This window comes from Plodia interpunctella, chromosome 11, assembly GCF_027563975.2.
Source record: "Plodia interpunctella isolate USDA-ARS_2022_Savannah chromosome 11, ilPloInte3.2, whole genome shotgun sequence".
Taxonomy (NCBI): Eukaryota; Metazoa; Arthropoda; class Insecta; order Lepidoptera; family Pyralidae; genus Plodia; species Plodia interpunctella.
The window spans coordinates 8,680,221-8,708,000 of NC_071304.1; the positions used below are offsets into that span (position 1 = coordinate 8,680,221).

The following is a 27,780-nucleotide window of genomic DNA, read 5'->3' on the forward strand; positions in this document are numbered from 1 at the left end:
GGTCATGCGTAAATAGAAAATTATTGTTTTTGAAACGGCATCCGTACTGCACGTAATGACCTGTCAGGTTCTGAATTGGCCCATCTATATGCCGCATGCACTATTCGAAAATAATATAATAAATGATATATCAATCATCATTTTTTGCGTCTTTTTAATGGGCTCTTATTAGAATATCTGAAATTTCACAGATATAAAAATGATTAGCAAAATTTTTTTGGTTTGATTCTAAGTTATCGTCTGCCGCTGAACTAACAGTTGCTTATTGAAAATGTTCTTCGAATCAGTGTTTTTTTTATAGTTACATACGCGTTTTATCATATCTCGGTATGTATAACTTAAAAATAAATGCGATAGCACGTAAGAAATGTTTTTTACGCGGATTTAGCGAATGATTATGTTGTATTAAAGTAGACCTAAGTATTGAGTCTGACAGCGTGGGCGCCTGTCGATGAAAGCTTTTAGCGTTCACTGGCTGACGCAACGTCAACTTCGTTTTATCACTCTGACAGTTCTGATGTTAATGCCTCGGGATTATTCCGTCATTCGATGACAGGTATTTATGTGTTGGAGACTTTTTATGCAACAAAGTTGACAGATAAGCACACTCGTTGGAAATTGCAATGCACAAATCAGAACAAATCTGTGTTTAATCTTCAGCATCAGATCTTGATCCAGCTAATGTTGCAAGGTGAAGTCTGTGTATAAATTCTAGTTCTATTTAGTGTATGAAGTTTCCTTCCTTTCGATCCTTTAGTTAGTTATACTCTATCACTTTCTAAACGGTTTTTAACAAAGATAAATCCATAGAATCGTACAGGTTTCGGCGACATTTTTATGGCATTACAATAATTTTGATATTAAATTTTTCATTGTTTTTTTTATATCCCCGTTAGTCTAAATTAGTGTACGATTATTACTTCCAAATCCTATATCATATGCTTCCACGATTTGTGAACATGTCCATGTGTCAACGGAATTAAAAGGGGTTCCTTTGGGATACGGAACGAAGATTAATAACGTTGAGTTGGGTCATGCAAGTACTTACTTAGCCCTTACGTCAAGTGTCAGTTTTGATTCAGACTTAACACTGCATGAACCTTGTCACAAGCGTCAATTTAAGTTAGGGCCTTTATAATAAGCTAGTTACATTATTTCTGAAAACAAAGACCGAAAATCCGTTCATATTTTGGAATTTAGATAAATAGTATCCTATCTGTTTATTATCCTATATATTAATGGTTTCATTCTACCTGTATTCCAATAATAGTGATCCAAGTCTAGTATGAAAAAATCGATAAGTGTAGTATTTACTATAGATACGCTATCGACTTAAGATTAAGTAAAAAAAAAGCCATCCTAATATTGTTATAAATAAATGATAATAAATAAATATATTAGGACAAATCACACAGATTGAGCTAGCCCCAAAGTAAGTTCGAGAATTGTGTTATGGGATACTAACTCAACGATACTATATTTTTATAACATATACATATATAGATAAACATCCAAGACCCGGGCCAATCAGAAAAAGATCATTTTCCATCATGACCCGACCGGGGATCGAACCCGGGACCTCTCGGTTCAGTGACAAGAACTTTACCACTGCGCCACCGAGGTCGTCAAAATTATAAAGTCGTATAAATATAAAGTTTCGCGTTAATAACATAGGTTAGGATTTTGCTTCTAGAAATAAAATTGATGTGGCTTTTGTAACGAACCAAATGAGTTTCCGTGGGTGAGAATGGCTCTGAATGTCATAACAATGATCAAAACGATCCAAGAAGTGGATCAAGTGCCGAACATATCAGCGGATTTATATAAGATTGCTAGAATTGAAGTTCTAGAAGACTATATTTGTCTCATAATTTTCGTTCTTACCTAATCTAAATCAGTGGCTCTTAGAAAGACCATTTATTGTGGAAAAGAACCAAATATTCCCAAATTGTATGAAAGTGTTTCAATGTTTATTAGAACGAAAGGTTTAGTTTGATATAAGTATTCAGAAGTGATCAAAAACAATTTAGATCTTTTAGAAAGATAACAGACATTGAACTATGTTAGTTGTTCGCCGCGAACTTGAACTCCTCACGATCACATTATTTTTTTACAAAATTGTGAATATTTCGAAAACGTATTAACAGATTTAGTTGACCCGCGAACTTAACAATTCTATTGACAGATGCTATATACCTTTTAAATTTCATCAAAATCAGACAACGGTTCGAAAGTTATTGCGTTACAAACATACATACATACATACAAAAAATGTATTTTTGTCCCAAGTTGATTTGTAGACCTCGCTCGCTTCGCTCGCTCCGTCAATTGTTACGGTATTCTGATAACTATTTTGCTGGTAGGGGAGCTGAGCCGTCATATACTGACGGCCCTGGTTGAATGTAGTATATAGTAGTTCCAGATAGTTGATGCAGTAAAATTAGGCCTCTTGACGACCATTGAAGAAAATAACAGGATATGTAGCTTGCGTAAGAGCAACTATTTGAACCTTGGCTTTTACGATGTCGAGATGTTTTGGTAACACTGACCCAATTAAAGTATACCTAATACACCAAGAGAACTTGACACACTGGAAAAACAATGTTCTTCATATTTCCAAGTTTTTGGGCAATGTGGAGTGGTTTTACCAGTTGTCTTCTCCATTACACACATCAGCTGATATATCATCGGCGATGTTTTTCCTCACCGGGAGCAATGGGTGGCCTATGAAAACTACCATGCATGACTCATATCGACACGAAATACTGTATACTTTAAAACGAGTACCTAACCACTGCTGTTTTTCAAGTATTAAAATTCGAAAAGTACTGAATTTCTACTGAGAAATGTTGACAATCTCTATCACATTGTGATTGAAACTCCATAGATTCCTCGTGGTCACTCCACTGTGACAAAATATTGTGACGACAGCTTCGGCATGCTCAAGTCGTTAAGCACTGTCATTGTCATAATCCGCCTTATGGACGCGCAATATCCCTTAGTAATAAGGGAATAAGGCTGATCGAAACAAACTGAAAAGTAAAATTATAAATCTTATTTGAGTTGACGCAGTATTTCGCGCGGCCGCGGTTAAGCAACTTTCGCATTGGTCGAGATTAGTAACGAAAAATGTATCCTCTCGAGCTTTTTCATCCTTGTATTTCATCCATGCATTGGTCCTTGTATTTGCAGTGGTTGAAACCCTTCAGAGTTTCAACCACTGCATTGTCAACGTGGTTGGTTATGTACCATATCGACCTTATCCATGTCACATAGATAGGGATATGGTTCATCACTTGGAACATGTGATGCTTCAAATATGCCCCGATAGTTAGAAAATTAAAATGGTTAACGATGGTAATCAACTAGACATATGTGACTCAAAGGAAGTTTTCGTGTTATCCTCAGTAAGAATGATGCATTCAAGCATCTATCTACACGAATCACTACTTTGAGTAGCAAATGATGCTATAAATCGAAAAGAATCGATCGAAAAGAAATATGCCATTGAATTGCATAGTTTTTTTTAATACAAACTCAGATCTAATCTAATTAGTGGATCTTAAATTAGGACTAAAATTGAATAACTAAAATAGAAATCTTTTTTCAAATCTTTAATAAGGTTCACAGTGATGTAAGAGTACAAGATCAATAAATTTATTTTTTTGGACGTATGGATGGATTTCAGCTGAGATAATGACTATTTTCATTCATAATTAGTATTTATCTGAAATGGGCGCGATTCTGTGAAACTAGTTTTAAAACTAACAAGTCAGCGTCAACATGTGAATTCAAATGCTGAAAGTTTCGCTGGCGGTCAAGATAATCGCTGAAGTTCTAGGGTCGCCCGCTGGGTTCTAATTTATTTTAATGATCGTCATTATTCATTTAATTGTTAATTCAATTATATTAGTTGCTCACTCATTTAGTTTATGTTAGATAAAAATAATTATTTAATAAATTACCGACTGTGATTGATGCCGATTTCAATAAGTCAGTTGTTTTATGTGTTGTAATATATCGTTAAAGATGTTTGTTCAAACCTTTTTATTCATTCACAGTTACATCAAGTCACTTTTTAATTTGAAAACCTTCGAAGTTTCTCGTAGCACCCAAATTTTATATTGCTCGACGAAAACACTCGCGTTATGTTCTATGCACAAGAATGTACTAAATTCCCTGGAACCGAAAGCCACGATGGATATAACGACCGAACGACTTCGGGGAATATTGTATACTGCAGGCAATTGGCCACGGTAAATTGTCGTATGTCTCTCTGTCACCCATAATGTGTATGCGGGTGTTGATCTCAGATAATGCACGTTTATTTGCCGATATCAAGGCGGAGATGATAATGCATCGTCATCTCTGTTATTGGCTTCGAATGTCTCTTCATCGTAATTAAACGTGAGTTTTAGAATAACTGCAAAGAATTAATTTCCTCATTATTTTGAAAGACAACGTAGACACTTTGGTTTTCTTAATGGTCATCAACATGAAAGTACTTATTTGCTTTGCCGATATCGTGGTAATCGATAGATGCAGTCATGTATGTGATCGACTCATAGATAAAAGAAATTTGATTGATCGACTTCATTGCTTCTTCGTTGAAATTAACAGCACGTGGGTATCTGTAATGTTGAAATGCACGTGGATTTTAATTAATGTCCGTCAGAGATTTAATTATACGAGTATGATCAGCAATTTGCTTCTTCTGATTCTTCATTTTCAAATCTAAATTATTATTTTTGCGGTTGTCGTTGACACCGTGTGGTTTAAGTGGGTCCGAGTACCACATACCTCCAGCCTCCCGTGGCTGCATGGATGAGACGATGGCCTATCCACACGTAAAAAAATTAGACTGGCGAAAATTATATATATTTGAGCACTAACTCTATCTACCTATAGCTTACCTTCTTGCTTTATTAATATTAATTAAATACAAATTAATAATTCAAATACTAACAGTTACATTAAATTTTCGGATTTGGGCAATATTTAGTTCTCATTATATCCTGGTTTCGAGCCAGATTTGGTATGTTGTGCTTTTCTGTTTATTTTTTGCGATTTCTTGCTGTTTTATTTCTTGCTAATAATTTTCCTTGTAACAAATGAATATCAATAACACATTTCCCGTTTGTTTCAGATGAATTCCCGATGAGGCGCCGTGGAATCCAGTCATGACGTCGTGAGCTCTTCCGTTATTCTGGTTATTGTGGTAGGTATCCATTATTTTAAGGCATACATGATCGATGAAATGATGTACCAGTTTCACTTCTAATTGGACAACTTTTCATACAATAGTAATGTAGTCACGTTGCTCTTTGAGATTGATATTCATCGCTTGCTGGTCCTCGTGTTGGGATTTCAGGATAAAAGTAATCAGTTTGAGTCCACTTATACCACCCTTAACAACTTAAATTAAAATTTCTTCAATCCTTCAATCTCCTTGTTTCATGCATACGATGATCACACTCATTACTATAAACACATAATTAAGAAGAGTATTGCAATAAATACCGTCAATGTGCCCACTAGCGACACCTTAGAACTGGGCACCTAACTAATAAGGATGATCCATAATCTGAACAATAATATTATTACGTGATTCATCCCATCTTCGGACGGGCTCTCCGTGACATGTGTTTGCAATATGGCCGCTTATAGTTATGCCTTGCCAGATGTTCAGCGGGCATTACAATATGTTTTGATTGTTTTGCCATTGCTGGTTAGTGGCGATCTAACTATACATACAATGCCATTTTACTAATATGTCTTTAGTAAGTAATTATTCGATATTAAGAGCGTCGTGAAGTTTTGCTCTTTTAGGAAAAAATCATAACAGCTTTGTTCGTCCATTTTAATATTACGAGATTAGATTAACACCAATGGAACTAGTTAGTTTTATTTTGTGCTAAACCATTAATAATACAGACGGCCCTATAAAAATGACAAGATTGACTGTTGGGGCACTGTGAAGTAATTCCATACGCAATGTTAAAAATCCATAAAATAAGTATTGAGGCAACTTCAAACTTTCCATCGGATTGTCTACGGTTCCCCATATTACATAATTGTCATCATCATACATGTAATTATGTATACAATTTTTCTTCCAATTAACTTTTGATATTTGCGCTGACATAGATTAAAATGTTGATTAGATATTTTATAATTATTGTAGAGAGAACGTGCAGTATATCGATGATCCGATTCGTGTGTTTACCATTCTGCAGAAACTGTAAAATGAATCATATAAACACATGGATCGATGTTGTCTCTACAATCTAATGTACTTTTCAATTGCCAATATGATGTTAACGTTTCGCACTTGTAAACTAATAGTTTTAAATTGCTTATCGTGGTATAAACTCGCATTTTGAAGAACACACGTGCTCTTATAGTCATTACGGTCCGTCCATTTTCTTGAGGAAGGAATAATTTCCAAAATCAATCATTCATAAAATTTACATTACCACAGTACAGATTAATTAATTTAAAGCCTAAATGTGAAAAATTCTAATGACAGCGCGGCCGGTGGAAACGCTCTGAGAACCGACCATTGAGATTAAAATTAATTTTCCAGGTGAAAAGGTGAAAAAGTCGCGATGGGCGCGTCGGGCGTTTCAGACGAATACACGCCGCCGCGTCTTTCGCGGCTGCTGCACTCGGTGCCGCACGTCAACACCACGTTGCACCGGGTCAACGACACCTTCGCGCCCAACTCAGCTGTCTACCGCGAGGTACCACCATAGACATACAGAACTATCACCGCACCAGTAGTTTACAGCTGCCTATAGCACCTCCTATAGACTTTCTCTTCCGGCTGCTGCATTCGTACAAGCTGCCTACTTGCTCCCTAGTGCTCCCGCTCTCAAATAAAAGACCGCTCCAATTAGCTTGTGTTCAACTTCAATTATGAATACTTCTAGTTATTTTGCTTTTTGTTCAAAGTTTGGAAAGTAGATGATATTTTTTTGTTTCTTTTTAGTGTTCCCATGAAATAGATTTTGTCGCAAGTCTTCATAGACGAAAATATTTCTTACCATATCTGTTTTTTTTTATCTTTCAGAGCTTGGGCATAATCGCGTCGATACCTGGCGTGTGGCTGATCCTGACGCTGGTGATCCTCCTGATATACCTGATGACGAGATGTTGCGACAGGAAGCAGCGTCCGCCCAAGAGTATCACTGCTTTGAAGGTATGGAACTTTATAGTATCCCTTCCCATTTCAACGAATAATACAAATGCAAACGTGTATAATAAAATGAACACCCATTAAAGGACGAAAGGATTAAGGGAGAAAACGTATATCAATCCTGGCAAATCTCGTTTACTTCCGATGTATTCAGCTCTCTCTTCATACATGCTCGCCGGATATATTTGCTCATAAGAAGTAATATACCTTGGAATAAAATCACAATACAGGGTTAAAAAATAGCTTAAATCCTCCCTTGATCTTATTGTATTAATTTGTGTAACAAAAAACATAGAATTAGACATAGGAATCGCTTATTTCTATTGCAACAGACAATAAGACAAAAACAATAAAGACAAAAGCAGCTCAGTGAGCATTCTGCGGGATTTTCAGTATCAAATTTCCTTTGTGAAATGATAAATATTATCTAGATTTTATGAATGACTTGATTACCACATAAATAGATTGTGTGAATACCGGGTCTTGTACGGTCTTACTGCAATCGTATAAGCATTACAATCCTATTTATAACGCTCGCTGCGAATGCAATCAAACGATTCCCACAAGCTTTCAAACACCACTTCCATATGGCAGCCATTACCGATGCTCTGTTTTAAACATACAACTACTTTGAACATGTTTAGACTGATTTTAATGTAATTCCCACTTCGGTTTATAGCCTTGTTTGATTTAATGAATGATGAGGAATACGAAGAATGAATGCTGGTAATGAAAACTGGTGGAATTGTATTTCCCGGTAGCCTTGTTAATTGGTGGTAGAAATGATTGTGGCAAACAACGATTCCTGTTTCAGTAATTTGTGATAGCAATTTTTGTTTACACAGTTGGTTCTTTCCTGGCTAAAATTCTAAATTCCTAACTAATATCATAAACTCAAAAGCAAGTTTTAATTTTGCATAAATGTAATATAATGTACGGAGAAGGTGAGTACCTTTCCGCTCGAAAAAAATATTGCTCCCGTGGGAAATTCACGCGGGCGAATTCGTGCTAAAAAGCTAGTTATAACTATCGAAGAATTATTTGTGACTAGCTGTAACCCTAAAGTCTCTTCGATATAATAAGATCTCTGACATTTTTTTAAACAAACTTATGTAATCATACAACTTATCTGATGTTGTACCAGTCACACAGTCTTGTCTCTAGTATAGCAGAAAATAAATTAGGGCGCTGTCTCTTTTTGTCTGGCAAGACTGAGTGTTTAAATCTTGACCATTCTGTTTGATATAGCAATGGCATAAAATGATAGTTCGTTAAAAAACCGTAACCTCTATAGACAGATTGTACTATGTGTAAAATCTTCTCCTCAACAGATAACGCTAATGATTCTGTCGGTGCTGTGCTGCGGTGCGATCGGCGTCGGTCTGTTTGGCAACGACGACCTCCACAACGCGATGCTGCAGAGCATCCAGGCGGGCAACCAGCTGGCCGCTCTGGTCAACACTGTCAAGAACCAGGTCCGTGCCAATTTTTTTTAGGGTTCCGTGTAATACGCATACGCTATTAATGATTTATTGTTCTTGAAACTCTTCATACAAGCGAAACGAAAGATAGTTTAGTGACGAACTCTATAGTTTTCTCTGTCCAGCCACGATATAAGTGTATTACTTAGTGTACTGTTGAGTGTTGATAATTTATTACAAGCTTTTATTTAACTCGCAATGTAAGTTAGTATGTATGTTTGAATGGAATCTTGTAATTCAATTTTGAAGCAGATATGATATCTTCAAGCGATTGAGCTGAAATTTAGTTTCGTTTTTTGATTTGATGACAATGTATTACGGTGATAATCATAACCTGATGGTGCGCCCAGGAACGGCTCCCGACGAGGGAATTCCTCAAGGTTTTACTGCATGTATTAGATTATCGCTCGTCACGCATTGAATCTCTCAATGGCAACAATAAAAGCTAAATAAATAAATATATTAGGACAAATCACATAGATTGACCTAGCCCCAAAGTAAGTTTGAGACTGTTTTGGGATACCAATTCAACGTTACTATATTTTATAATATATACTTATATAGATAAACATCCAAGACCCGGCCCAATCAGAAAAAGATTATTTTCCATCATGGCCCGACCGGGGATCGAACCCGGGACCTTTCGGTTCAGAGGCAAGCACTTTACCACTGCGCCAAAGGGGTCGTTAACCGTCCTAAAATATCATTTTTGTACAAAAAATTATGTTATCCCAGTCGAGTATTCTGGAAGAGACGATGGGTTCGCGCGCTCGTGCGCCCCTGGCCCGGCTGGCGGACTCGCTGGACATGCCCGTGGCCAACCAGACGGCGCTGGGCACGCTGCTGCGGGCGCTGTCCACCCTGCGGAACAACGCCAGCGTGGCTGTGTCCGCCGCGGATAACTTGAGGAGGCCATTGGCCGCGCTAAACTTGGACGCTTTTATGAAGGTACCTTATTTATGCTACTAGGGAACTAGACATAATCTATGGACCGACTCCCCGAATGAGTTTCTTCACCAAAGATATTAGAAATTGTAATGACTTTGTCTTCTTTTTATAGGGATATAAGATATTTCATATACAAATATAAGTTTCGTAAGCCTATTGCGATCTCTCTCTATATCTCTCTTCTATTGTAATTTAATTGGTAATATTTTTATTTATTTACTTATCAAAAATTCCTACCGCATTTAAAAAGATGTTAATGTGTAAGTCTTCGTTGTGCTTAGCGACCACGTGACCCTCCTCGAGAACGCTTGTTGAAACGAATTCAAATAATTCATGTCAAATTTCACGTTAAATAGTTAACTTACTAATGTTATAAATGCGAAAGTTTGTGAGGATGTATGTGTGTATATGTGTACTTGTATGTATGTTACTCTTTCACGCAAAATCTACTGGACAGATTGTTGTCAAATTTGGTAACCTGGAATACATAGGGTACTTTTTATCCCGAAATTCCCACGGGAGCGAAGCCGCGGGGCGTAGCTAGTTTCTCATAAAGCTACAAACTACTGAATCTCGGAAATTTTGTATAATTATTGTAGAAACTGTGGGTGTGGGAGGCGGCGCGGTGGGCGGGCGGCATGGCGGGCTGGTGCTGCGGCGGCGCCGTGTGCGTGGCGCTGCTGGCCGCCGCCGCCCGCCGCTCGCGGCGCGCGCTGCTGCTGCTCTGTGTCAGTATATCTACTTGAAGCTATATAATTGATTGACTGTCTATCTATACATACATGTAATAAAAAAGAAAAAACGGTTTGCACTCCTGGTGTGCCGGCAGAGGTGAAATCTTAAATATTACGTTGTGCATTTTTGACATCTTACGAATTTCCGATCAGGTCACGTGTCTTGCGCGACGAGTTTAACATTTTTAAAAGAAAAATAATTATAGGGGGGTTTTTATGGGACTATATAGCAAAACAAATGTTTTTTAGAATTTTTGTATGTCTGCATGTATGTTGAAAACTACTGGATGGAATCGGATGTGATTTTCACAGTTGTACAGCGGATGGTCTAACTTAAAATCAGGTATGGGTTTCATTGTGATACGTTGCTTAGAACCCGAGATGTCGATAATAATATGTTAGGAGCGTACACACAAAAGCTAGTACAATATAGCATCGGACTTGAAATAATACGTAATGTTGAACAAATATGGTGTCCAATCAGCACAATGTCGTGTCATTCTGTAGGTGGGCGCGATATTCGCGCTGATCGCGTGCTGGCTGGGCGCGGCGGTGCTGGTGTCGCTGGCGGTGGCGGCCGGCGACGCCTGCCAGGAGCCGGCGCGTGCGCTTGCGCACTACGCCAACCACAACCTGCCCGCGGATGTGAGTCTCGTGTTTGTGTAGCGTGGTGCCGGTGTCATCTTGCAAAACAAACTCTTGCGCGAATCGCAGACAAAATGCGAACGTCGATCGCAGAACAGAACAACGCGCTGGTGCGTGCTGGCGTCACGTTGTTTCGCGGTGTTCATGCGCGGTTTGCGCAAGAGTATACAGCGCTATTTATGGTAAAATAAAGCGACGTGTTACCGAGTTGTTGACACAAGTTTCAGTTATAATTAGGACATTCTTTTCTCACTCCGTTATCTTGAATATTTCGATCGTAAATGTTAACAATAAACGTTTACACGTTGTCAGAATGTGTACTGCTACGTAGCAGTACACAGGTACGGTAGACACAGTAGAGACACGTGTCTCTAGGGCGAACTTCTCACATCCTACTAATAATATTGAAATTAAAATTAAAATTTATTCAATTTAGGATGATATACACTTGTTGACTATGTAGTTTGTGAGGATGTATGCGTGTGTGTGTTTGTTACTCTTTCACGCAAAATCTTCTGGACGGATTGTTATTAAATTTGATTGTACCGGTAGAATATAACCTGAAATAACACACTTATTTATTTCAAGTTTCGTGTCGTAGCTTGTATGTAATAGCTCGATTATTACTCGCAGATGGTGCACTACTACCTGTCGTGCAAGGTGTCCCGCGAGAACGTGCTGACGGCGGAGCTGCGCACGGCGCAGCGCGCGGTGGTGGCGGTGCGGCAGGCGCTGGCCGTGCTGGCGCGCGGCGCGCCGCAGCTCTTCAACGACCCGGGTCGGTGACCACATTCACTCTTGTGTGTGGCCATTCAGCCATTGGTTCATACCCCACATTTACACTCAGCCCACTGCCACTTCTCGTGCCGCTGCCGGAAATATTTCCCTAAATACTTCTGCGGCGATAACGACGCGAGTGAGCATTTACACTCAGCCTTCATATTCTTATTCTCTCTCTCTCTCTCTCTCTCTCTCTCTCTCTCTCCCCTTTATCTACTCGTAAAAACGACTTGGAATGATTGAATGAATTGCTGGTTCGACAGCATTATGACTGTTCAGTATAAGTCACCCCATATTACCCGCTCAATATCATAAACTCCACTCCTGTGGTGGTGTAGTTGTCCTGACTTCCGCACGAAAAACCGACAATCGAGGCAGCGCCGGGCAGCGGCAGTGACGTGAGCAGTGACAGCGCGAGCGACCTATTAACATACTCGTGCTGTCCACTGGGATGCTCACTTCCCTGCCCAATGGGGTTGAGTGTACATGTGGCTATATGTATCATCATCGAGCATCGATGAACGAAGCTAGTTCTTCGAACTTCCATTTAGTTAAGGCAGACGGTGGCGTATATCCTCTGCCGTCGATTTTTCATCTTAGCACGTCGTGACGGGTACGTCGCGGCCACATTGTAAAATCCGCCGATTTACATAACGATGCGCAAAAATTAAAGATTGCCCAGTATTGTAAATGGACATGTTCATTGTACAAGATAGGCTTACTAGGGATCTCAACTACGCTTGTGATTTTATTGTCACGCTAAATCTGTAATAAAATTAAAATCATGTGTATTATTGCCGCCGGCTCTCAATGAGGAAAATCCTCATCAGATTTACTGCAAGGTTGTGATTTTTTTGTGTTACAATAAGTCGTTGCCCCCCGCAGCCCTGCAGCCGACGCTGGGCGCGCTGAACGCGGGCACGGGCGAGGCGGAGCGCGCGCTGGTGTCGCTGAGCGGCGCGCTGGAGTGCCGCATGGCGCGCGCATACTTCGTCACCGGCGCACGCGCTTTCTGCGACAGCGGCCTGCAGGTGAGGGACTTCATTCTTCGTCTTCTTCACAACTCTATTCCTCACGGTCGTGGTTATTACGCTGTATGAAACAAACACAACAGCCTTTGTCGAAGTTAGAATTGTCAATCTATTGAAATGTACCTAGCTATACTATACAGTCCGTTTGAGTGTGGATGGTAGTTTAGTTGCAAATAGACAATGAGTAAATAATTAATGAGTGGTTTGCCATTGCCTTTGAAATTTCATACACAAGTTAAAAATAAACCAATGTGCTGGTTTCTTTACGATATTTGCCTTTACCGGTGGTGGTCTATGAACACTACTGAGCTGGCAACCTTTCAAGAATAAAATACAATTTCGATAGTCCGTGAATTCAAAATCAAAATTCTTTATCCAATTTAGGATGATATACATCATTTATTGACGTCAAAAAAATACTTAAACTAAGTCTACTGCCGACTTCCAAAGCGCAGGTGAAGAATAACCGGCGCAACAAACTTCACCGTAGCCTTTTCTCCAAGGACGTTAATTAACGAATATAGGTGTTATACATATTAAAAAAAGACCCACTTCGACGGATGCCGGATTTATCATCCAACAGATGTAATAATAATAATAATAAACAAATCAGCAACGAGGCAACACTCGGAACGCGTTATGGCTATAAGCCGGCGAAACGTGAGTGGACTAACGATTGACTTCGTATTCCAGGCTCTGTCACTACAGCTGCTGGCGGCGGTGGCGGCCGGCTTCCTGTTCACCGCTATCGTGCTGGTCGACTCGCATGCTTGGATCTACATCAACACCAAGTGAGTATCGTCTATCTGAAGCGGCATCTTTCTTTTGTTCAATTTTATTTTTATTTTATTTCGGAAAAACAAACAGTTCCATAATAGAGCTTAAGTACATAGTTGTAATAATAATAATTATTATGCAAGCTACAGCGTTTTTCTCAGCTTAACAAGTTCAATTTAGCAGTGATGTTGCCACTGTAAAGTAATATAAAATATATTTATGATTATGTGGGTACTTATCCAAATTTTTTTTTTTACATGATTGAAGGTAAGTGAGAAATATGTAGGTAGTTGATACAGTGAAAATTGGGTAAAAGGTACACAAAAAATAAGTAAAACTAAGGTTATTATGTGTGCTAATTCACAAAGTGTCCGGATCGTATTTGCGCAAGTTCGATCTTTGAAGACAGAGTTATTTTTAAAGTCTTGAGTAGATGGATGTGGAAATATTGATTATATGTGGGGCAAAATTACAACTGTGGACCAACTTTACCTTATTTTACTACATCGCGGTCCTTACCTCTTAGAAGGTTGCCGACCGCTGTTCTTTAAAGACCGTAGAACAATTAATTTTTTAAAATATAGATTGTGCTCTGGCCAACAGTTTTGCCGACAGTTCGTTATCTTAGTTTCCTAAAATATATTGTGAACAAAAATCAACAAGAAAGTAACAAAATTGTAACGACGTAACGGTCGGGCATGGCCACGATAGCTCAGTGGTTAGCACTGTCTCGGATATAGGTATATCCGAGAGCCGTGGGTTCGATTACCGCTCGATTCCAGAATGTTTTCTTCTCCTTATTATGAGTCCGTATCAGAAGACAATATAGTGAAATGTATTTGTGGGTTACGACCCAAAAGCAAAACGACTTACTAGTAAAACGTCTGAAATTTAAAATCGTCATATTGGTAAAACATCTGAAATGACAAAACGTCATGATGGCCATACATTTAAGTGCACAAAATAAAAATAATTATATTGTATACTTATAGTACTTCAAATAAATACTCCTTTGTTTTCCTTAGAAGTACTGGCCACTTATAGAGGTAAAGTAAATTTATGTGTGACGTATTTAAGTCAATCAAATTATGTGTACTGATATTTCAATATTGGGGATTGCTCAATGTTTCTTCTATTTTCTCTTCCGTGGTTTTCGCTGAATGCGTTAGGCAGGATAGGAGCTAAAAAGAAAGTTCCAGATCGGTTAACATCAGACAGGGAGAAGTGGAGGAGGCTGACATGCAGTACTCACTCCACTCCATAAAGTGGGGTCAGGGTAGGGCGACGTCTATAACGGCTCAACACGATGTGATTGCCCCCCCCTCCAGACGCAGCGGCACCGGCGAGGAGCAGGCGCCGTTCCTGTCGTCGGGCGCCAGCAGCGCGGGCTCGCGCACGCTGCCGCGCCCCGCGCCCTTCCCCAACGGCAAGCCGCCCTCCTACAGCGCCGCCGTGCAGCTCATGGATCTAGATCGCGACCGCGCCAGGTACTACTCATGTATACACTAGCTGCTCCCCCCAACCCCCCACCCCCCACGCCGGCCTCCTACAGCGCCGCCGTGCAGCTCATGGATCTAGACCGCGACCGCGCCAGGTACTACTCATGTATACACTAGCTCCTCCCCCCAACCCCCCACCCCCCACGCCGCCCTCCTACAGCGCCGCCGTGCAGCTCATGGATCTGGACCGCGACCGCGCCAGGTACTACTCATGTATACACTAGCTGCTCCCCTATACCTAGCTTACAGTAATACATGGATATTTTAAAGTAGATGGCGCTGCTGTGCCGACTAAAGCGCTCTGTAGTCGATTTCTACTATACGACGTGAATTTTGTCACGCGTGCCGCGCTTATTTCACTTTTCCATGATTTTTTTTATTCCGTGCGATTGTTTTCACGTCACATTTAAATAATAATAATAAATAAATAATAACGTGCCGCAGTCCAATCTCCAGATCGCGTATGTCCGGGTCGGCGACGCTGGGCCGCGGCGCCAGCGGCGGCGGCGGCAGCGCGGCGGCGGCGCTGAGCGGGAGCCACACGCTGGGCCGGCCGCCGCACAACAGCAAGTACGCGACGCTGAGCAAGCAGTGCAAGACGCTCGAGAGCAACGACTTCTACTGAGACAGGCCAGGGGGCGCGCACGATCATAACGCAGGTAATTTAAAAATCACACTAATCTATAATTATAATAAAACTGTGTGACCACCTCGGTGGCGCAGTGGTAAAGTGCTTGCCTCTGAACCTAGAGGCCCGGATTCGATCCCCGGTCGGGTCACGATGGAAAATGATATTTTTCTTATTGGGGTCTTGGATGTTTATCTATATATGTATATGCTATAAAATATAGTATCGTTGAGTTAGTATCCCATAACACAAGTCTCGAACTTTGGGGCTAGTTCAATTTGTATATGTCCCTATTTATATATTTATTTATTTAACATAGAAGACAGGCTCAAGCCAAACCTTTTACTTCTTAACAATCAGACACTACACTAGGTGCAGCAATTTGAACACTAGTCAAGTGCTTTTTTTAAGCAGTCATGTAAAAATGTATAATTAGTTAGCTGCGCCCCTGGCCTTCGTTCCCGTGGGAATTTCAGGATAAAGATAACATATCATTTTACCAACATGATAACATAACACGATGTATTCATATTGTCGGAAAATAAATATTTATATTTTTTTATTTATTTATTTTCCATGTTGACCTGACCGGGGTTCGAACCCGAGACCTCCAGTATAGCAGTCTGACATGATGATCATTAGGCCACGGAGGTCGCCCAGTGACAACAAGTCTTATCTAACACTAGCTGCGCCCCGGGGCTTCGCTCCCGTGGGAATTTCGGTATAAAAAGTACCTTATGTGTTATTCCAGGTTATTTTCTACCCGTGTACCAAATTTCATAACAATCGCTCGAGTAGACAATGCGTGAAGAGTTTGCATTCCTTTCGCATTTATAATATTAGTTGGGATTTTGTAACACTGTGTTTACACATTGGAAACATATTTCCTAACTATGAGCATATTTCCTTCCAGGTCAGGCCGGTCGCGCGACCAGCCTGAACCGCTTCGACCCGAAATACGCGTCGTTCGGTCCGCGCGCCCCCCGCCCGCGCCCCGCAGCGCCCCCGCCCGCCCTCGCCACCTTCTCCTCCAGCTCGACCCCGGCGCCCCCCGCACACAACACCCAAAACCAAGACAAATACGCTACAGTACGACCCCCTAGACGCGCCGAACCTCAGCCCTTGTCCGCAGCGGCCTTAGAATACCGCTCCTTACAACGACCTAGAAGACAACAACAACCTAACACAGGTACCCAACACCGCCGCAGACCCGAACGACAGACTCAACAGCACCAACAACCCCAGCATCATGACCAACGCGACCTTTACGCGGTCACTGAACTTTAAGTCCGCCATTTCGTGCGCGCGCCATCTTGTTGAAGATGCAACGCTCGAATATTCACTATGATCAGCATAGTCGAATAAACAGAGTGTTAATCGATACTGACTTTGGATAAGAATTTTCGTCGCGACGATTTAATTTGTAATCTTTTGGAACTTTTCTGAAAATTTTCTAATAAGTGTAACCGTGATTGCACAATAAATAGATTTCGAATCATTCGTTTGATTGCTCAATTTGACCGCGATCGATTCTTGATGGTCTAATTTTAACGTTTTTCGGAAAGTATTTTACTGAGCAATATTCTTAATAAGAGCACAATGATTTTTTGTCAATTTACATTGACTTTTTTATAATTTTAATGCAACGGCCTAGTTTTAATCAAAGCGATGGTACAAGTATTAAAAGCAGTTTTTTTTTGCGGCAAATTTTCGTTCGAAAACATGTTTCCCATGTGAAGTCCATAATAAGGCTGTGTTAAAACGTTAAAGACCAATAACGATTACTTCGTTATAATAATTTGTAACTAGCTCGTTACAGACCTTGACTGTAGTACGTTTTCGACTCTATTTTCGCTCAACGTAGGTTAAGATAACCTTAAAAAACGGATTACGCTATAATGTGTTAAGAAAAGGGATGGTTTGATAGCTGGCAAGTAATATTTCATTTGATTAAATATATCGGAATATTTTGAATTTTGAAAACATGCTACAAAAGAATATGATCGTGTGTTATATTTTTTAAAATGAAATATTACTTTCCGGCGCCTCCATCTCGCCTGTCTCGATAATGAAACTGGTTTAGTGCGGTGAGACGCCAAACAGTAGAAAATTAAACTTTTCTGGCATGTTCTTTATAAATCTTAGAAAAGAGGCTCGGAGCCCAAGAAGTAGACATTCGATTGTAACAGTTTACATGTACATATAGCTATAAATATAATTATAATATGATTTTATAGTCTGCCTGTGTGATTCAACTTTTTAACACAATTTGTATATTTAAACAGACCGTCGAGTCAACCAAGAGGATAGTCGAAAATAAATTAAACAAAATTTATGTAGAATCTCTTTGGTGTATTTATGACTAAATATTCAAATCATCTTGAGCAAATACGACCTCCTATTAGACAGAGATAGCATGAAAATTGAGAACGTATTTGATTTAAATTGTTCGTGAATATTTAGATGTTAGCCTAGACATTAATTTTAATTATGTACCTACTGTACAAAATATAGCTCAAGGCAGTTTTACTAGTTAATATAGCGTGGACCTAATGTATATAATAAGTTTTTAATATATTATGTAACTTATTTTATTTACAGATAATTTGTAAAGTTAATTGTAAATGAAATAAAATTAATTAAGCATTCCATTGTGTGTGGATTAGAAATGTGGAATTGGTAGTAAGCATTCTTGAATTAACACAATACTTAACCTTAAATCTATGCTAATAAGGTGCAAAACGATACTGCCATTCGAGGAAATAACAGAATGTTTATAAATAAATAAATTCTAGCTAATAATGATAACGGAAAGTACTGCTCTCTCTATAACACCACATGTAATTATACATTTAATAAACTTTTAAAAGTGATCGTGTGAACTTAAAATATTATAGCGACTATTCTATTTGCATATTGGCAATACTGACAAACATTGTCTACTATTATTATAGTCTATTTATTAATGTGAAATAGCGTTCAATCACATTTTTTTTCTGTAATTATTGTGGGAATACTGTGGAAGTATTCAATTTTGAGACGTTATTTTCTTACATTATGTAAAGTTGTCAAGATCACTTTTCTAATCGTAATAATCTTACTATATCTAACGTAGTACATAATAAGTGTAATTGGTACCAGTTTTTTCATAGACCCGTCTAGAGAAAGCGACTTTACAGCTTAACGAATAATGGCGGCGACAGTATAGACCCCTGTGGTACACCATCATTCAATATTTTAAAATTTTCCCAGTAACCGTCAAATGCTGCGTATTACGTTACGTATTACGTTATAGTAATGAATTCGTAGGCTTTACTGGGGTCGCTGGCTAATATAGCAGCATAATCTGTATGAGTTATATGTTGGTTAACCATATCAAATGCCTTTTAAAGATCTGAGTATATTTAAAAAGCTCAATTTTACAAAGATGTTGATGCTGTTTTTAATGAATACTTCAGAATTTCGTGATAGGAAATGTGTTTATTTTTTAAATCTATTATCTATCTGGTTGACATAATCAAAACATCAAAGTTTTCGCCGTAATGTCATTTTCTCTGGACAGGGCCAAAGCTACAGTTTTGTATTCCAGTATTAAAATAAGAAATTTTGTGAGACTTTACAACGAGGTTTGTACATGTACGTTTTTTATGATCAATGTATTTTTGTTTCTCATTAGTTTGGTACAGTAAGCAGTGTAATCGCCAAAGATAATGCATAATTTACCTAAGTACGCCTAGCTAGTGTTAAGTTCGTGTTTAAGGTTAGATTATTGCATGCGGCCATATTGCATGTTGTACAAGTTTTTTTTGTTAGTTTTTACCAAGTTTAGGTAACAAGTTTCACTCCTATGGGCGCTATGAAATAGAAAACACGTAGCAAGTCATTGCGTCCATATGTTCTCCCTTTTTTACACGATATGGGAGAAAATGACAGCATGAGGGCGTTAGTAACGAGCTACGGTCTATGTTTCGTGGTGGGCCTTCTGGAAAATACCGGTGGTAATTTTGCTTTATTTTTATCAAACATGCATGTTTATCACGACATTCGATTGGTCGGCACGGCATAAAATATTTTAAAATGGAACGGTTATCCGTATCTCTTCAGTAAGATAAAATACATTTTTTTTCGTAATTTTTTAAAACTTAATTGAACTGTAATTCATATATTGCTCATATTAGTTGTCGAAAATCTACAGTGGGCCATATTAAATGTTGTTTTTTGTTACTGAACTGCGACCCATAATCGGTACGCAGTAAAATAATATACCTTTTTAATGTAAGTAACACGATTTTCAATGTAACTAACGCACTATTTGTAATCACAGTACTCATGTAAAATATACTATCATCGGTGACATCTCATGGGCTAAAAAAATTAAAATTACCTTATATTATTAAATATTCCATCAGCAATATTATTTCGATATAGAGTATTTTGGCTTTGATCAAAACTTATCCCATTCAATTTTATCGAGTGTGTTCTTTTATTACTAAAAACACTTATTGCCTAGCCTTCTGACATAACTTTGTATCGCCATCTATCGGCAGCTACACTAATGAAATAATAAATGCGTTATTTTTTAAATTCTAAAATGTATTTTTTTCGCATGGAGCTTCGACGAAACTTTTTTGAATGATTATTAAAATACAATATTGCGTTAGCGATATAGATAAGTTACCAGTCATTATAATGTCGTAAAATAAGTCTGAAATTACTCACTTGAATTGCTTTAAATCACATGAACACATTATCATAATCATCTTTATATAATGTAACTTTTTATACATTAAATGTTGTAATATATTTCTGTAATTTATAAAAAATATCATTTATTTCGTTTTTTATGACTAAAATGTTACGTGCCATATTTTCGAATCCTACATGAAGCATTTTTTTTTTTCTAAATTATATTTGTGTTTCGCTTTTTCATGTCAATTATGGTGCGCCCGAGTATGTCAACTTATTTGTATAAAGTAGCAAGTGTTGCAAGGTTAACCGTGATTATGACTTAAATAAGCTGATAAGCGTTGGTTTTTCATTCTTTTGTTTCTCGTTCGAAAATTTATGGTTCATTAAAATTCCACCCTGAAGTTCAAGGAAATACCTTTGCGATTATGATGATATTGATCGGCTATCGATAATTTTAATTTAGCTTTAAATATGGATTACTTGGCGATACTGAGAAGATATGTATTAAATACTGCTTTTATGAGATAATTTGAAAGACTCATTGGTTCATATCAATTCTCGTATCTTTTCCGCAATTCTAACAAAGTTAACTATTATTATTATTATTTATTTTTACATGATATTATCATTCTTAATTGGGCGTGGGAGTAATAAAAAATAAAGCGACGAATTGAAAACCTTGTGCTTATTTTTGTAGTCTGTTTAAATGATTCGACCGTAAACAAACCCGAAAAATGACAAATCATTCGATTAACCATGTCACATTTGCCTATTGCAGGCCTTCTTACATCGTATGGTTGTGTTTTAATATAAGTCATAATTTTTGTTAATAGGTTCGTTATTTATTGTTTTTAAAGCGCACCATACTGTGTACTAAGGCGTTATAAGTCCCCTTTCGTGATGTATGAAGTGTATAACGTAAATTATAAACGGTTGACGAATAGGTCAAGTGTATGAGTTTACAATGAAACTAATAAATAAATGGATTAAAATGTTACTGTTTTATTCAATACCTTCCCAGTTCTAACGTTTACAGTAAATAAGTTAGGGTTTTATCAAAATTACATATCAACATTGATGGTGGTTCTCAGAGCGTTTCGCTGCGGCCGCGCTGTCATTACGATCATACGAAATATTCATTTACAATGTCAATCATTCAACAGTACACATTATTTTAAAGTCAGACAGTTAAACTAATATTTGTTAAGTTTGAAAAAATTAATAATAGCGCGGCTGCAGTTGTTGAAACGGCTCTGAGAACAACTGATTCATCGTTTCATAATTGAGCATATATATGTATGTGTGGTGTGATGTCACGTACGTCACATTATTGTGGAGATAACATTACTGTATAGATGTAGATAAGTAATTGTCAGATAGGTATGTAATTCATCAGATAGGTTGATAGCTTTCTATCACGTAGTATTAAGTATATATAAGTATATGTGATAATGAATAAAAGCAGATAGAATCGGAATCTTATCCGAGAGGTTGTCCTCAAGCCTTGTGTTTTCTTACCATCGCTACCACCCCTACACGCCACACCACATGGCGACCCTGCCATTCGGACGGATGGCGTAGCTGTTGGTTAGTATCGTCGAGACGTCGGTGTGATTTTGACTCCACTAAGCGCAGAAAAGTTTTGCTGAAGTACACCATGGGCACAAGTACGTCCAAGGAAGAGGTAGTCATAGCCCAAGTCGCATCAGGTGGGTCTAACGATGCATCGGTGATACAAGAACATATTTCGGCGGTAAGCGCGGCCGTCCTGTTCATAGCGACCTGTTTCGCTATTGGTATATTGGGTGGAATCATATACTTGTACAGAAGATGTCATCTTGAATGGATCAGACAAGAAGTGAACCGGAGAGAAGTGCAACGAGTGGTGCAGACAGCCTGATGAGCAAGCAGTAAGTGGCAATAATAATTAAGGAAGTGATATTTTTTGTGCGGTCTTGTGTTAACTATATAAAATAGAGACATTAGTGTAAACATTGTTGTGTTATAAATGGAAATAGAGTTAACGTCAATTTATGTTCAACTTAAGGTTATTAGGGAATCTATTGTTAAGTTAGGACCTAGTAGACGAACGGGGAGTAACTTCGACTCAAAGCTTAGTCAAGCAAAGGCCCTTTACGACAAGTTTAAAAATGTAGTATCGGGCGTATCAAAATTTTCAGACGAATTGACACTGTTGATTAGTAGAATAGAAGACTTGTACGTAAAAACAATTAAGTTTTAACGCGAAACTGAAGTACCAGCAAAGATGGAGTCGCGAAATTTGGAAAAGTTTTCGTTAAAAACGGCAGTTAGTTTGCTTCCGAAAATGAACGGTGATGAAACTGTTACCCAAGATTTAATAGAAGCCATAAGTTTGTATAGTTCTATGTTAGAGGGGCTCGATAATGATCTCTTAATAAAGTTCGTGCTCACCACGCGTCTAACACAGGGGGCTAGGATGCGGTTAGCTTCACAATACGCGACAGTGGATAGTCTTTTGGCTGATATGAAGAAGCATCTTCTAGCGGCAAAATCAGATGTTGCGATACAAGCTAAATTAGCTCGTACTAGGCAAGATAATAAGTCTATTGCAGATTTCGGAGCAGAGATAGAGAGATTGATGGTGGATTTGACTATTTCTCAAGCAGGGGATAGTCAAGAAGCCTACAGAGTCTTGCGGCCCTTGAATGAAAAATACGCGGTTAAAAAATTCTCAGACGGACTTCGCAACCAACGTTTGGGTACCATTATTACGGCAAGGAACTTGACGTTGTTAAAAGACGCAATAAGGGTAGCCGAAGACGAAAATGGTACATCATCGGGACAGGTCATGACTTTTCAACGTCAGTATAGGCCACATAATTTTTCAAGTAGTAATAGGGGTCGTGGCAATACATATACGCGTAATAATCATGCACAACAGAAAACAGCTGTCGAACGTACATTCCAAAGGAGCAAGAATGCTAACGTAGGTTTTAGCAACGGTGCGCAAGGTCGTGACGTGAGGAATGCTACATATCGCGGTCGACGTGGTCAGCAGAATCGTAGAAACGTAGCGTGTTTTGATCATACGTCAGACGGCCATGACTCTGGCACAATGTCAAAGCCAAAGTATTGCGAGTCTAGCAGAAGTCAGTTTTTTCGAGACTAAGCATATTTTAGCTTGTAATAGTATTAACTGGGTTAACTTTGTAGTCGGTAGTATAAATTCGGAATGGTTAGTAGACACGGGGGCATCGTTGTCAGCCATAAAAAATGGTTTCTTAAAATCAAGTGCTATGTGTTATAAGTTAGTTAAGGACGAGTTAATAATTAATGGTGTAGGTGGTAATTTACGGTCTATGGGTTATGTTAATTTAAAATTAGTATGCGGAAAATATTCATTCTTGCATAAATTTTATGTTTTCGATGATTTACCCTGTAAGTCAGTTGGTATAATAGGTCAAGATTTTTTACAAACATATAGCGGTATTATAGATTTTTCAGAAAACAAGTTAACGCTTAGGGAGCGTGAAGGGAGCGTGATTTCAATACCCCTTAAGTATTATAGTTATTCATTGAATATACCTCCGCGTTGTGAAGTAGTAAAATATTTTCCGGTGAATAGAGCGGACGATTGTGTGGTCGTGAGAAAAGAGTTGCAGAAGGGTGTATTTTTGGCTAATGTAATAGCTAGACCTAGGAATGGGATAATACCCATTAGGATATTGAATACGACTTCCTCAGAAGTTGTTTGCAGTATGACAGACGTGGAAGTATATCCGTTAAGAGATTACGATTATTGTTGTTTCGCGGAACCGGAAATGAGCGTGAAACGTGTTAAGGAAATATTTTCTTTGCTTAAACTTGAGTATTTGAATGAGGAAGAGCGATTGAGCATTGAACAGATATGTGCCAAGTATCCAGATATATTTCATGTACCGGGAGATAGGTTGACGGTCACAAACGTGTATGAACAGTCAATAAGGTTGAAAGAAAATGCCGCTCCAGTCTATAGGAAGCAATATAGAATACCATATGTGCAGAAAAAAGAGGTGGATAGGCAAGTGCAGGAGATGCTGGAAAATGGTATAGTTGAAGAAACAGTTAGTGAGTGGTCTAGTCCGGTGTTGATCGTTCCAAAGAAGGCGGATCGTAGCGGTGAAAAGAGGTGGCGTGTAGTTATAGACTATAGGCAGTTAAATGACAAGATACAAGATGATAAGTTTCCTTTGCCCAATATAACTGAAATTTTAGATTCTTTATCAGGAGCAGTGTACTTTAGTCATTGTGATTTATCTCAATCTTATTTTCAATGCAATCTTACAAAAGACAGTAGGAAGTATACAGCGTTTACTACAGACAAGGTTACATAGGTTACCGATGGGATTGAAGATTAGTCCGAGTTCTTTCAGTAGAATGATGACTGTAGCTATGTCTGGGTTGAATTACGATAAATGTCTGGTTTACCTTGACGATCTGATTATTTTTGGACGGAGTTTAGAGCAGCATAACAGGAACCTCATGATAGTTTTTTCGCGATTGAGAAAAATGAACCTTAAGTTAAATCCTTCAAAATGCGAGTTCTTGAAAAAGCAGATACTTTATTTGGGGCATATTATTTCATCAGAAGGTATTTCACCAGATCCAGAAAAGGTTTTAGCGATAAAAGATTACCCGCGTCCCACAACTAGTGATGAGGTGAAGCGTTTTGTGGCATTTGCAAATTATTATAGAAAATTCATACCAAACTTTGCTAGGATAGTTCTTCCAATGAATAAGCTGTGTGGAAGGTATGCGACGTTTGACTGGACCGATGAATGCGAGAAGTCATTTTTATTACTAAAAAACTCATTAATGAATCCTCCAGTTTTGGATTATCCAGATTTTTCTGATAACAACACTTTTATATTACAGACCGATAGTTCAGGATTTGCTGTAGGTAGTGTCTTGTGCAATGGGAACGGAAAGCCTGTTGCTTATGCTAGTAGAGCTTTGAATAAAAGTGAATTAAATTATCCTATAATAGAGAAAGAGTTGTTGGCTATTGTTTGGTCAGTTAAATATTTTAGGCCATATTTATATGGGAGAAAATTTGTCGTAAAAACAGATCATCGACCTCTTTTGTATTTATTTAACATGACGGATCCATCGAGTAGGTTGACTAAGTTTCGGTTGTGCTTGGAAGAGTACGATTTTACTGTGGAATATGTGAAAGGGAAGGAAAATGTGCTAGCGGATGCATTGTCTAGGATTATAATTTCAAGTGAAGATTTAAAGACCATGCGTGAGAAAACCATATCTGTGATGACGCGAGCACAATGTAAACAGTTAGAAGGTTCAAGTAATTGTGAGGAAGACTCTGCGGTTAGTAGGACTGATCACCCTAGTATCGTAGAAGTTCTTAAGAAACAAGGAGATGACGTTGAAATTCTGCAAATAAGTGTAGATAAGTGGGAAAAGTTATTAGAGAGCTCTCGTAAGAAAATAATTTCAAAGGCGCGCAATTTAATGTATATGCCGGAAAACTCGAGTATTTATTTAAACTATGAATCTTTATCGGCATCATCGCGAGACGAGTTGTCGAAAGATATAGTTACATTTTGTTTAGAAAACGGCATACAAGAAGTGGTGATATTAAAAAATTGTTGCAACAATCGTATTATAAAGGAAATGGCGAAATATTTAAAGGAAAACGGTAAAACTTTAAGTAAGAATTTTAAATTTTGTGTAGTATCGGGTGTGCGGAGAATAGACGACGACGATGAGAAGAAGATTGTTATGAATGATTTTCATGTTCTGCCTACGAGTGGACATACAGGAATACGTAGAATGGTGAATAATATAAAAAAGTATTTTTATTGGCCATCAATAGAACGTGATGTCATTAATTATGTTCGTAAGTGTAAAAAATGCCAAAAGCAAAAGTATCATAGGAATGTTAGGGAACCGATGACCATAACAACCACCGCAACTTCGTCTTTTGAAAAAATCTACCTAGATTTAGTAGGACCTCTTGATAGGGATGACTATGGGAACGTATACATATTGACTCTACAGTGTGAGCTTACAAAGTTTGTAGAGGCTTATCCTTTAAAAAATAAATCTGCAAAGGAGGTTGCAAGGGCGTTGGCAGAAAATTTTATTTTGAGATATGGGGTACCAAAAATCATTGCTACAGATAGGGGTTCCGAATTTATTTCGAAAGTTATGGTAGAGCTATGTAACATTTTAGGGATTAGTAAAACGGTATCAACTGCGTATCATCATGAGAGCATAGGATCGTTAGAGAATGTTCATAAAACTTTAGGTGCATATTTGCGAATACAGACGAATAATAATACATCAGCATGGAGTTCTTGGATTCCGTATTGGTGTTTTTCATATAATACAACTGTAAATACTGTAACCAAATATACGCCTTACGAATTAGTTTTTGGGAAAATATGCAAGTTACCAAGTAATTTACAAGGTGAGACTGTTGAACCATTGTATAATTTTGATGATTATCCTTTAGAATTTAAGTATCGGTTGCAAAGAGCGCAAGCCGAGGCAAAACAAAATGTAATAACTAGTAAAATAAGGAGAAAAAAATGTTATGATGTAAATATAAATCCATTAAATTATAAGGAAGGTGATTTAATTTTAGTAAGAAAGGAGACTGGTAGTAAGCTTGATTGTATTTATGATGGACCATTTGTAGTCGTAAAAGATGAATCGCCAAATGTTGTTATTCAATGTAAAGGAAAATTAGATGTTATTCATAAAAATAGGACTAAGTTGTATTGTAATGAAAAAAATATTAAGATTTAAATTTATATTTTTTTTTTTTTCATTAGGAAGGGTGATGTGGTGTGATGTCACGTACGTCACATTATTGTGGAGATAACATTACTGTATAGATGTAGATAAGTAATTGTCAGATAGGTATGTAATTCATCAGATAGGTTGATAGCTTTCTATCACGTAGTATTAAGTATATATAAGTATATGTGATAATGAATAAAAGCAGATAGAATCGGAATCTTATCCGAGAGGTTGTCCTCAAGCCTTGTGTTTTCTTACCATCGCTACCACCCCTACACGCCACACCACATATGAAAAAGTAGAACATATAGAAAATAGTGATAGTGTAGAAGGAAAATAAATAAGAACTTTCACAAAAACGAGATAACAAAGGGACAGCCGTAAAAATTGCGGAGCTCAGCTACCTATGTAGTTTTGGACATTGTTTTGTGATATTTTACATTAAAAACTTACATATGTAAAGTAGTCTGTACTGTGCATTTGAGGGGAGTTACAAGTTGTACCTGTCCCTGACATCGAGGAAGGAGGCTATTTATTATTTATCCCTAAAATCCAAAATAATTGTTTCATTTAGATATATTAAT

General features: G+C 38.1%; 1 protein-coding gene across 3 annotated transcripts in view; it reads left to right on the forward strand.

Moving 5' to 3' along the window:
* Positions 1 to 21,407, forward strand: part of LOC128673717 (protein tweety-like) — a 72,182-nt gene extending 50,775 nt beyond the window's left edge. Inside the window, exons 2-14 of one of the 3 annotated variants that reach the window (XM_053751761.1) lie at positions 5,147 to 5,218; positions 6,587 to 6,743; positions 7,073 to 7,201; positions 8,530 to 8,673; positions 9,415 to 9,627; positions 10,227 to 10,355; positions 10,869 to 11,006; positions 11,640 to 11,784; positions 12,672 to 12,817; positions 13,511 to 13,608; positions 14,923 to 15,081; positions 15,538 to 15,752; positions 16,722 to 21,407. In XM_053751761.1, coding sequence (XP_053607736.1) covers positions 6,609 to 6,743; positions 7,073 to 7,201; positions 8,530 to 8,673; positions 9,415 to 9,627; positions 10,227 to 10,355; positions 10,869 to 11,006; positions 11,640 to 11,784; positions 12,672 to 12,817; positions 13,511 to 13,608; positions 14,923 to 15,081; positions 15,538 to 15,718 — 1,617 coding nt within the window. In that variant the 5' untranslated portion in view covers positions 5,147 to 5,218; positions 6,587 to 6,608 and the 3' untranslated portion in view covers positions 15,719 to 15,752; positions 16,722 to 21,407. Of the gene's footprint in view, positions 1 to 5,146; positions 5,219 to 6,586; positions 6,744 to 7,072; positions 7,202 to 8,529; positions 8,674 to 9,414; positions 9,628 to 10,226; positions 10,356 to 10,868; positions 11,007 to 11,639; positions 11,785 to 12,671; positions 12,818 to 13,510; positions 13,609 to 14,922; positions 15,082 to 15,537; positions 15,753 to 16,634 lie in introns of all 3 variants that reach the window. The other 2 variants (XM_053751762.1, XM_053751759.1) reach the window with 2 other exon arrangements.
* Positions 21,408 to 27,780: the final 6,373 nt, after the last annotated feature.